Genomic DNA, 12,366 nt, shown 5'->3' on the forward strand with positions numbered 1-12,366 from the left:
GCTGCACTTTTAACAAATGGAATCCCTTGCGATTGACATAGTTAACCATGGGTTGCGATGGAGATCTGATTACCATGTGACTGCAGTTGATGGCACTCTGCACTTGTGGGAAACCTGAGATCTGGGCAAATCCAATCATTCTTGCATCCTGGCTGTCCTGTTCCCGGGCGAAATGCACAAAATTGTGTGCCCTTGCGAAGATGGCATCCGTGACCTCATGGATGCATATGTGGGTGAAGGCTTGAGAGATCCCACAGAGGCCTCCTACGGAGCCCTGAAAGGAGCCACTAACATAGAAATTGAATGCCGCTGTTTCTTTCACGGCCACCGGCAGTGGATGCCCTCCATGTCCCTGTGGTGCCAAATACTGCAGCAGCTGGCATGTGACCGACCAGTTCCCTAGACAAGCGTAGTCTTCGGCGACACTGGTTCTCAGTCATCTGCAGGAATGAAAGGCAACATCTATAGACCCTGGGTCTAGCTTGGTGCTGACCAATAACGGCTTGCCATGGCTCTTCAGCAGCATGTGTGGCAGCCCCAGCCGCCCCTCTTTCCAGAGAGTGCTGCTCCTCCCTCTGCACAGCCAGGCACCCCAGTCACTCTCTTCTCAGTAGGCTTCGCTCTCTGTAAGCCATGAGGCAGCCATGATCCTGATGTACTCCTCCTGCAGGATGAAAGAGAGAGACACATGGTCAGCGAAGGCCCCTTAACACATCCTGGAGCATGCTGGCCTCCACTTGAATGGCCAGAGATTAGTGCGCTGCATGGCTGCCTGAAACCTCACCCACCTCTGCCCCACTCCACCCTACCGAATGGCGGCAGCTTTGCCAATTGGACTGCATGCTGTGCTCTCAGCTCAGGTGCAGGCATTCTCCTAACCTGTGCTGCAAGCCTCAGCTTTTAGCTTGAACCATGGGGGAGATTGGTCCAAACCGGGATGATGACATTGCAAGGGGCTGTGAGTGCCTCCATCAGTGACTGCTCCATGGTTACCTTTAGCAAGGAGATTGTACAACATGCCCCATCTTCCAAATATTCTGCAGTCCATTAAAATGCTCATTAGTTTGCAGTCTGTGACTGAGGGCTGAAAAGCTCTGGAGCACTTGGTGGCACTTTGATGCCTCTGCGTTGCTTGAATGGGCAGAGAAGCTAGAGGCCCGACTCCAATCATATCAACCTGGCTGTGTCTGAACTGTCTCAACTGCAGAGGAATGGTCACAAATGTGTGACCACTTCTCTCGCCAACCCCCCCCCCCCTCCCCCCCCCACCACCCCGCACGTGTTTGTGTGCTACCTTCAACCGCAGGGCAGTCCCTTCCCCCCCCCGAATGCGCCTCAATGGCAGGACAGCCCTTACCCCCCCTCCAATCCCATAACACACCTTAACCTTGAAGTCCAATAGGTGACCCAGGCATGCATTTGGCAACGTTACTGTGCACTCACCTCCGAGTTCCTCTCCAAGTGCGGCCCGCCCAGTGTGCCTTTTATACGCTGTTGAGAAACACGTCAACGTGCAATCACGCTGAAGTGGGTGGACGATGCAGCCGGGGGTGGGGCAAGATTCCGGCGGGCTAGCCTTGTAATGATGTGCTGATGTATTACAATGAGGTTCCCGATATCCAATGGTGGGAAATGCAGCCCGCCATCGGTGGGTGGAGTGGACAATCACAAACTGGTTTCACGATGTCGTGAAACCGATTTTTGGTCTTCTCGCCATATTGGCATTCACGCCATGAAACACACCCAACACCAGTGGGCGTGGTCGATTTCACACAAGGTAGATTTTAATAGGTGAAGCTGCTGGGTAATGATAATGAGCAGTGTTATTGCGAGCACTTTCTGCACAGCTCACAGAGAGCATCTTCATAAAACACTTTTCCAAACTTCTCCTGTAAACGCATGATTGAAACCTTATGCTAATTGCTGCCACCAATGTGATTCCTTTCTCTAGAGAAAGTTTTACCCTTCACCTAAACCACACTAACCTAAGTAGGAATGTTTGATGTTCATACTGTTGATAGAAAAAAAAGCCTCCAATTTCATGATTTGAAAGTCTTTACTGTGATTCACACAAAAAATAAAATAAGTTGAACGAGAAAACAGGTTATAGACGGTTCAGAAAGCCAATAACGTAATTCCATTTTTAAACTCACTATAAGCCCCCTGCAACCTATTCACTTGTGTGTGGTCCACTGAACTTCACTGATACAAATATTAATCACATACTATTGGGCATATTTCTCAACCTGTATATTCTCTATCAGCAATCAAAAGGGGAATTAATTAACGCTGCTACTGCTAATGGAATAAAAGAGTAGGTCCAATGTCTGCGTTAGTTTAAAATGGTAAAGCGCTGAGCTTTTTTTACTAGTTTCAACACAGGCATGTATATAAAATAAGGTTAACATAGCCTGTGTATAAAAAGCCAGTAAAGAAAAAAATACTTTGGGCGGAATTTTCCCTTCCGGGACTAAGTCCTATGTTGGGGGCAGGGACGGGAGTTTATCCAGCTGCGGAGGCCACCAGGAATTCATGATGTATCGCACCACACTGGCCTCATCAATTATACAGTTGGGGGGTTTCCCAAAGTATCGGGGGGCGAGCTTGATGGCGCGCTCTCCGCCGTCATCCAGGCGCCATATTTAAAAGGTTGCCGGACAACAGCTTATTCATTCGCCAAATGAGATGGCAAGAAAGGGACAGGGACCTCCGGCACCAAAGTTTAGCAACGCCTCCCTAGGCATCCTCCTCAACAAAGTGGAGGCCAGGAGGGACGTCCCCTACCCAACTGATGGGAGGAGGAGGCTGAACAGGGAGAGCAAGTCTCCAAGGCAGTCAGTGCCCAGGGCCTCCAGCACAGGACTGTTCTCCAATGCCGCAAGAGGATGAATGACCTCACCTATGCCGCCAGGGTAAGGGTCTCCTCAGCTACTCACACTAACCAGAATGAATGGTACAGGGGACATGGGCCTCAGTGGTAACGAGATAAGGTCATGCTTCACAGCCCCACTGCAGTCCATCCACTCTGCAGCTGGAGAGGCCACTGTGGCTCCCTCACCCTTCCACACAGAGTCCACATGTTGTCTGGAAATGTGAAGGTGGTAGGGAGGGGAAGGGGCTCAGGTGTTGAGGGCACCAGCAAGCACCGCTAATGACATGCCTCTCTAAGCCTTTTCCTTATATCTGCATGGGCTCACCACTCTGTGGGGTGCTGGCTTAGAACCCTTCTGGACAACCTGCAGTGCATCAATCAGATGGCACACAATCCAGTAGATTATTTGTAAGACTGGAAGCATGAGAAAGATACATGAAATCCAATTGTTCTCAACCCCATTTTCTTTCTTTGTGTAGGAGAAGTTAAGCCATAATTGTTGAGAGAGGGGGAAGATGGGAGGGGGTCAGCCACTGTTGAAAGAACACACTGATTTCAACGAGTGGGCAGCCCAGCTGGCAGGGGTGGAATGGAATATGGCTACAGGACATGGAGAGACTGGCTTTCAGCCTCCCGAGGCTACTTTCGGCTCCTGCCGCATTGTTTCAACCCCCCTGTCACCCACTGTTAAACCCTATTGGAACATGGACTCTAAATTTGCCTAATTGGGCAGGTGGTCAAGCCAAATGTCACCACCGGCCATGTGCTGCCTGAACCTGTAATGTTGCTTCTTCCTTGAGTAGGTTTTTAGTCACTACTGAATACGTTCCCTAATAACTCAAATGTAATTCATATCTCACTACTTGGACAATCATTAAAACGAGACTTTGTTCCTTCACACAGCATTTTTGAGCATAAGCTTCCTTCAACAGATGCTCCATATGAACGGCAAACATTTATGAATCTGAGCAATTAAGTTAGTGAGGTCCACAGTTATGCTTTACTGGTTCAGGCATCAAAATGTAAGTTATTATGAGTGGCTGTGAGATTTTATTTTAGAAAAATCTTGTTGATCAATTTGCACCCATCTCCCCAAGATCTATGCTCATGAAATTATTTCACTTCTTAAGCTGTAGTGGAATGCAACTATTACAATGTATTTCTTCATTGAAAGGGAAAAGCAAGGAATACTGAAATTATTTCTATGGTTTGCTCTTGGTGAAACAATGACACCCAATCTGCTACACTATTAGTGGAGAAAAATATGCCTGTGTGATCATCTCTCAGTTACTAAGAAATCAAATGTCTATTGTTCATAACATTGCAAATGTTGTAATATGCCTTTAAGGGATTGCAGCATGACATCACTAGATAGGAAGTGTGTCATGCAGTGCAGTTTCATTTCTGCTTTTAAGCAGAGCACACACAGACAGCTGTTGCTGATGTGTCTTCAAGCTTTATACCTTTGTATATGTGTTTCATGTGCCTAATCTTAACAAATGAACCCATAATGTGTTTACCAATCCCTTTTGAGTGATTGGTGCCTTTATATCATTATAAAAATATGACAGCAAATACTTACAGGTAAGGAATCCATTCAATCTCTTTTAATTCATCCAGTAAAACACACCTACATTCTTCAATGATTCTAGGTTTCTGCCTCAACATTTGTCTAGAAGTTCATTCCATATGTGGACCACTTTCCATGAGAAAAAAACATTTTGCTCAGTCCTCAAGTTACTTTTGACTACTTTGGCCTGTGTTCCCTTAGTCTTTAATTATAGTTTAACTTATAGTGTCCTGACAAACTGCTTCCATAACATTCATTATCTGACATCCATTTACAAGAGCACTGTTGGATGCCTGTTTTCCAAGCTGAAAGGCTGAAATCTCCCCAGTCTTTCCTCAGAACTTTGACCCAACATTAGGGATCAGCCTTGTAGCTCTTTTTTGAACTGTTTCCTATGATTTAATGTATCCTTAGCAATCAGAACTGGACACAACAATCAAGATGTGGTACGACCAGATCAAGGTATAGTTTGGTCATGTCTCCTTCAGACTTAATTGATGTTCTGGCATTTCAGGGAAACATTTTGCTGGAACAGTTGATAGCCACTCTGTAATGAATTGGACAAGTAAGTGTAAATACTGCAATTCTGGAGGTTTTAATCCTCTCCATCTACAACAGTCCAACAGTCATACTTGTAAGCACAAATGATTTGGGAACTGTACTGATTCTGTAATCTCTCCTCACAGAGGGACATACCTAAGGGCTAAATATTACTCCACATGCAGTAAACTACTTTATTGGACAGAGCATAGTTTTAAGCAATTCTTTTTAAAATGGCAGAGAAATTCTAATTTACAAAGTAAAGTGACTAACTTTATTTTCAAACAAATAGAATTACAAAGCCCAAAAACAGAAAGTACTAAAAGTACATTGCACATGTAAGCGAAACATAATGAGAATGATATGTCTTAATTATTCATATACCAGTGGTTTTTTATTTAGTCCATGTATCTTTGTCCATTTTAAAATCTAAGTTCTTTACAACGTGCTGCAAATTCTATCCATCTCCAATCCAGCATAAGTTCTTGTAGGAAAGTCATTCACAATCTCTCCAGTTCATTCATTTTCAGAAGATGATCCTCACTGTTTCAAAGTTCCCGATTCCAGCACCATTGATATCAAAAACAACATTTCTGGAGAAATCATCTTTCTCATATCAAATAAAAAAATAAACTTGTACCTTTGTAATTAATGGATTTCTATAAATGAAACAATGTAACTGTACAAAATGAAATTAAACAGACATGACATCACATGTTTATAATTTATAGGATTTTGACAGAGAAATGGAGAGTTTGCATGCCTGCATTGAAAGTGCAGGATTTTACAATGGATCATGTCAGTTCTTTAAATCAAAGAAAATAATCTCCTAATTTTTTTATGCACTCGTGGGATGTGGGCATTGCTGGCTAGATTAGCATTTATTGCCCATCCCTAATTGCCCTTTTAAACATTTAACATGAAATTAGCATTTGAAACTAAAGTAATGGAATTTCACTAATAGCTTGGCAAGTTCGTATACTGAATATCAGAGTCATACACACCAGAAAGGTTCCAAGTTTGATTTCTCTAATCTGTGCTGAGTTAGTTGGTTTCAGTAGGACGTGCTACGGTTAGCCTCAGTGTCACTTAGGTTGAAGAGGGGAAACTGGTTATGGTATGTGCTCCTGATTGCTATACAACAACCTCTGCTGGAAGTGTACATATGTGACCATTCAGTAAGGACCATATCTGCCTTGGCTATGACCACCCCCATTCTTGAGCAACCCACTTACACTCAGCGTCAAGGCTTGCATTTGAATATTGACTACATGATTGAGTTATTGGTGGACAGCTACCATCCATCAAGAAATCAAGAACTTTGGGAGAGGGGAAAACAGGTGAGTAAAAACATCTTTAAAAGTAAACAATACGAACTTTGTCACGGTAAGCCCGTCATAACAACATTGAACTTAAAGAAAGACATTAAATCTTCCAACTATTGATAGTTAAAAAAATCAGAAATTATTACAGAGCACTTATTCATATAAAAGTATAAAAATTGAATAAGAGATAAAGCATGCATTTTTTAAAAATGCAATTTTTTGAATATCTGTATTAAGTCCCATGATAAATGGACATTCTTTTTTTACTATAATTAAGGCTCAGTCATCAGATAAGACACATATTGAGTTATGTAATATGATCATAAATTGGAGCCTTGCTCAGGCTCCATACATCTAAGTCAGCGACTGGTGTACAGTTTGTAGCTCTCTTGAGCTGACCTCAAAAGTGTAAATAACTAATAAGGTTAAGCTGACAATCTAACTGGTTCTTCACCAATGTGCCCCATAATATTTATTGGGGTGTGATTGGTATGTGTTGAGGATCTTTCTCAGCTGCTTTTTGAAATGAAAGCATTTCACTATTGTGATGTGGAATTCTCACCAAACTATTTTTAACAGGTGGTCTAAGATAATCTAGAGCCATCCACATCTCACCTATAATCTTACATTGCCATTTCTGCCGATGTCCCACATCAGACTTATCAGTCATGAGAGAACCCACAAAAGACAATGGAATCACTTACAGGTCGGCATATACGAACATCAAGGAGTCTCACTACATTGCCAAACCTGGTCTCATCAATATTTCTGTATTGCAAACTGGATGAATGTTTTCTTGTCAGCATGGCTCAGTTGTATTACTCTCATCTATAAGCCAAAGATTGTGGGTTCAAACTACACTACAGGACTTGACCACATAATCTAGGCTGACACATTGTGAAGTACTGAAGGAGTGCTTCTTTATCAGAGGTGTAGTCTCTCAAATGAGGCATTAAACCAAGGCTCCATCTGGCTGTTCAAATAGGCATAAGAGATCCCATGGCATGATATGAAGAAGTATATTGAAGTCCTCCCATTGTCCTGGGCAATATGTATTCCTCAACCAAAAACAAAAATAAGCAAGGCAAGGAACTAGCAAAGTCACGCTTCAATTTTGTTGTGATGATGCATTGTTTGTAATGATACAGAAAACATATACTTTGTCAAAGCAGTTTTGAGTCAGAGAAATGACATTTTACATCTAAATTGTTAAGTTCTTTGATGTTTGACCAACAGAATATTAGGGGAGATATTCCTGGATTTGCTCCTAGGAAAACTGGATCATTTGATGCAGTATCAAAAATGGAGCAAGTTGAAGCACACACCTGTAAAGGAATCCAAATTACTTCCCTTCCATTCAGGTTAAACAATAAAATTTATAGCAATCTGATTGTATGGATCTCATTTGCAATGAACAAATGGTGTGTTACACATTGTGCATAAGATTGGTTATAAGTAACATTGCTTATCTGGCAGCACAGTGAAGGTTCACTAGATTAGTTCCTGGGATAAGAACGTTGTCCTATGATGAGAGGTTGAAGAAATTGGACCTATACCTCTGGCTTTTAGAAGAATGAGTGGTGATCTCATTGAAACATACACAATTCTGAAGGGGCTTAACACGTTAAACACTGAAAGGTTGTTTCTGCTGGCTGGAGTATCTGGGTACAGTCTCAGGATAAGGGGTCAATCATTTAGGACTGAGATAAGAGATAAGAGATGGAGAGTGAGCAGGAATGTGGAGTTGAAGGCAGAAGATCAGCTATGATCATATTGAATGGTGGAGTAAGCTCAAGGCGCCCTATGGTCTAATCCTGCTCCTATTTCTTATTTTATGTTCTTATCAATTCAATCTATTGTAAAGAAAAATATTTCAATGCATTTGGCATTTTGATCAGATGGCATTGTAAATGAACTGAAATTCTTTAGGCGTTTCACTATACATTATCATAAAATATTCAAAGAGTACAAAATTTACAATATCGTTGGCACTTTATTTCTTTAAGATATTGGAATTTATTGGCTGATATTTACCCAAAGGCATGATTCTGACACAATTGATGCCAGTTTTTCACAAACTACTTTGAATCAAGGCTCCAGGGTGTTTTGAACACCATGAAGAGTACTTTTAAAACAAGGGTTTAAAAAATGACTTGCACCCAATTCAAAAGTTGGGTAGGTATTTAAAGTTTCATGCTAAGTGCTTTCATGCAGTTATTCCCTAGATTTAGAAAATGCAAAAACTGGCATTTCACTCTCATCTGGTGGTGTGTGACTAAACTGTCTCAATTTTAAATCCTGTAAAAGTGCAATACACACTGGATAAAAGCAAATATTTCACTCGTGTAAAATCTTATATTTCTCTATATATCTCATCAGGTCTTAGTTTATCAGAGATGTATGATTCTTTTTCCTGATCTAGCAATGTATGGCTTGATTCTCTGTCTTTACTATGTTAACGTCCTTGTAAAACAAGGAAGGCCGATGTATGACCACTGTACCATTAGTGTTGCTATTACATTACCTTGTTGATTGTTTGGGAGACAAGCAGAATCAATTTATAAACTAAAGCTATCAGATGTTTTGAATCATCACATTAACAGGGTAAATCCAGTCATTAATGGCAAGGTGCTGCTGATATTTGATGCCAAGCCTCATATGATATATTTCTGATACCTGTGGTCCACTACTGGGGTGGTATGGGCCTGATCCTGTTGCTATATACCTAATCTAGTGCTGGGGCAGAATATACCTGATATGCCTGACACCTTTTGGTTTGCAGTTGATGTGGTGTCTGATTCCTGGTTGCCTGATTCTGGAGCAATATATTCCTGCTGTACAATAGCTGAGTGGACCAGGCGGTACTGTGATGAAATGCAGATTCGCTGCCATTGTGATGGGACATTAGAACTACAGGAATGATTGGTGGTTTGGGCTCCAGATATGTGGTTGCAGGTCTCCCTGATTAAGCAAAGAGTACTGTATGAACCAAATAGTTTGGGGACAGACAGTCATGATGTAGTGACAAAGGTTCCCTTGGCTTGTGACATGTTTTGAGCAAGTATATTTTGTTTGGTGAATCTAAATGAAATTGCGCAGGAGTGCTGAACTGCCTTCAGTTGATTGGATTGAATTAGTTTTGAGAACAAAAAGGGGGGGATATGGGTGATGGCCTTCCTGAGATGATTTAATTGCAGTGTTTATTCAATCACTGTTGATCTGTTCCCATGAAGATGATTTATGAATTCATGATTTATGCTTCGAAATGATTTCTCTTGGTCAATTTTTGCAGGGATTTGGATTGTAGATTTTCACTTTCTGGTAATCTTCTTTGTGCCAGACAATATATGGCTCAGTTGTTGGATTTTATGTCACTGGGGAGAGTTGCTGTGTGGCTTCTCTCAAGCTGGAATCAGTGGCAAATTTTCTCTGTCATCACTTTCTGTTGGGGAGAAAAAGAAAAACAGAATGAGTTTTTTTCCTTTTGAAAGGGCATTTTACAGTACAGAGGTGTTTTCAAACACATTTAATTTCTGGAACAGCCAGGCCATAGGGAAATTCTGTATTGGAGCAGATGCTATGAATGTCACAGCACAGCTAACAACAGCTCACATTTGTATAGCACATTCAATGTAATAAAGCATCCCAAGGCGCTTGATATGATTAGCAACTACTATACGATTATATCACTATTAACATCCTGGAGGTTACTATTGACCGGAAACGGAACTGGACTAGCCATATAAATACTGTGGCTACAAGAGTAGGTCAGGGACTAGGAATCCTGTGGTGAGTAACTCATCTCCTGGCTCCCCAAAACCTCTCCACCATATATAAAGCCCAAGTCAGGAGTGTAATGGAATACTCCCAACTTGCCTGGGTGAGTGCAGCTCCAACAACACTCAAGAAGCTTGACACTGTCCAGGACAAAGCAGCCCACTTGATTGGCATTTCATCCACAAACATTCACTCCCTCCACCACCATGCACACTAGCAGCAGTGTGTACCATCTACAAGATGCACCACAGGGACCCACCAAGGCTCCTTAGACAGCACCTTCCAAACCCACAGCCGCTACCATCTAGAAGGACAAGGGTAGCAGACACATGGGAACACCACCATCTGCAAGTTCCCCTCCAAGCCATTCACCACCCTGACTTGGAAGTATATCTCTGTTCCTTCACTATTGCTGGATCAAAATCCTGAAACTCCCTCCCTAACAGCACTGTGGGTGTACCTATGGCACAAGGACTGCAGTGGTTCAAGAAGGCAGCTCACCATCACCTTCTCAAGGGCAATTTGAGATGGGCAATAATTGCTGGTCTAGCCAGTGACACCTACATCTCATGAATGAATTAGAAAAACTGCTATCACTTAGGAGCTTAAAAAAGGTTAAAAGGATTTCACTGAAACCTCCATTTGAGTTGGAACCCTAATGTTAATGTCATACGGGGATCCTGCAATATGTGGGAAACAGTGGTCTGGCAGTAATGGCTCTGAGTGGGATGCTGCTGGCAAACTGGCAGACCGGTTGGTGGAGTGAATTTTCTCACCCATTCTGCTTCCATACTTGACCCTATACAGGGACAAAAATCATGCCAGACGGATTTTAGTGCATTTCTCAATTTGGGTAGACTGGTTACATTTTGGCTATCCAATACAATTATACTATATAAACTTTTACAAAATACTTTCCACTTGAAAAGGCTCACAGAACAACTTAAAAGAAAAACAAATTTCAAAAATTCAAATGTGATTAATAGATACACTACAACACAGGCCCAAACAGGACTATTCCTTTAAGTTGCATCTAGTTGCTATTCAATTATTTTTGAGATTAAACATTGGGCTTTTTTTGTTATGATGACATCCACCGATCCCCTACATACTTCACTGACTATAAAGCACTTTGTGATGTCCAGTGGTTGTGAAAGGCGCTATATAAACGCATAATTTTTTTTTATTTTACATGATGTCCACTAGTACACTTGAGGCCTTCCATGCCCAGTAAGCATTGCAAGGACTGAAGTATATAATCAACACAGGTAATGGATTTATTATTTAATTTGCTGTTTCCTTTTTATGATATTGTTTACTGTTTGATGCATGTCTCCTGTTTCATTTAAGAGCGATTAATTGATTGAGTCCCTTTGCCGCTTACTTCTCATTATCCACAACCAATTAATCTTTTATACATGATTTGGGATTTTGTGGTCTACTTTTAATCTCACTAGATAGTGCTTAAACCATGCAGGTCTTCTCTTTCATTGCCAGTTAAAGAAAATCTATCAACATTAAGAGCCTTTGTGTTCAATGGAAGGTATTAAAATTATGTTGTACTTTTTCACCAAATTATTGGATGGTTCAGCTTACGCTAGTGAATAGAAGATCATTGACATCAATGAGTAATTTTCAGGTATGGACATGAACTCCTTCATGATCTTATTTTAGTATGACGCTGGCCTTTTATTTTCAATAAATGCCTTCTTGCTATAGCATTATGCAGTCTAAAATTCCCCATTTGTTTTTCTCAGCAATTAACAACCAACGAATGAAACTTTGGAAATGCTCAGTTTTGAAATGTACCCTTTTATGAGCATGCAATTTTCTGAGTAGGTCATTTGTTACTGAGGAAAACAGATTATATCCTGTTTTGAAAAATATCAGACCCATGTATTATTATTTAAAACTTAGAAAATATACTTTCAGAGAAGACCATTCTCGAGCAGCATATTTAAATATATTTTCTTCAATTATACGTTGTTTCCACCCATTTTCTGTGCTCCCTGGCCAGTACCAGTACTGTTCTTGTAGTAACCACTGGAAGCATCATGATAACAATAGGTTAGTTGCTTGCTAGGATTTGCCCTCCACACAGGGAAGAGTCTACACTTCACTTTTCAACCTATTACAGCAGCAACAACGACTTATATTTATTTAGCACCTTTAATGTATAAAACATCCCAAGACGCTCCATGAGAGCATTACAAAACACAATATGACACTGAGCCACATAAGGGATATTAGGTCAGATGACCAAAACCTTGATCAAAGAGGTA

General features: G+C 41.3%; 1 protein-coding gene across 1 annotated transcript in view; it reads right to left on the bottom strand.

The window, feature by feature from the left end:
- Positions 1 to 5,242: 5,242 nt before the first annotated feature.
- The window catches only part of LOC121289113 (MOB kinase activator 3C-like), a 69,334-nt gene continuing 62,210 nt past the window's right edge, over positions 5,243 to 12,366 (bottom strand). Inside the window, exon 4 of the mRNA XM_041208160.1 lies at positions 5,243 to 9,749. Coding sequence (XP_041064094.1) covers positions 9,720 to 9,749 — 30 coding nt within the window. The 3' untranslated portion in view covers positions 5,243 to 9,719. The remainder of the gene's footprint in view (positions 9,750 to 12,366) is intronic.

This window comes from Carcharodon carcharias, chromosome 16 (assembly GCF_017639515.1).
Source record: "Carcharodon carcharias isolate sCarCar2 chromosome 16, sCarCar2.pri, whole genome shotgun sequence".
NCBI classification, from domain to species: domain Eukaryota; kingdom Metazoa; phylum Chordata; class Chondrichthyes; order Lamniformes; family Lamnidae; genus Carcharodon; species Carcharodon carcharias.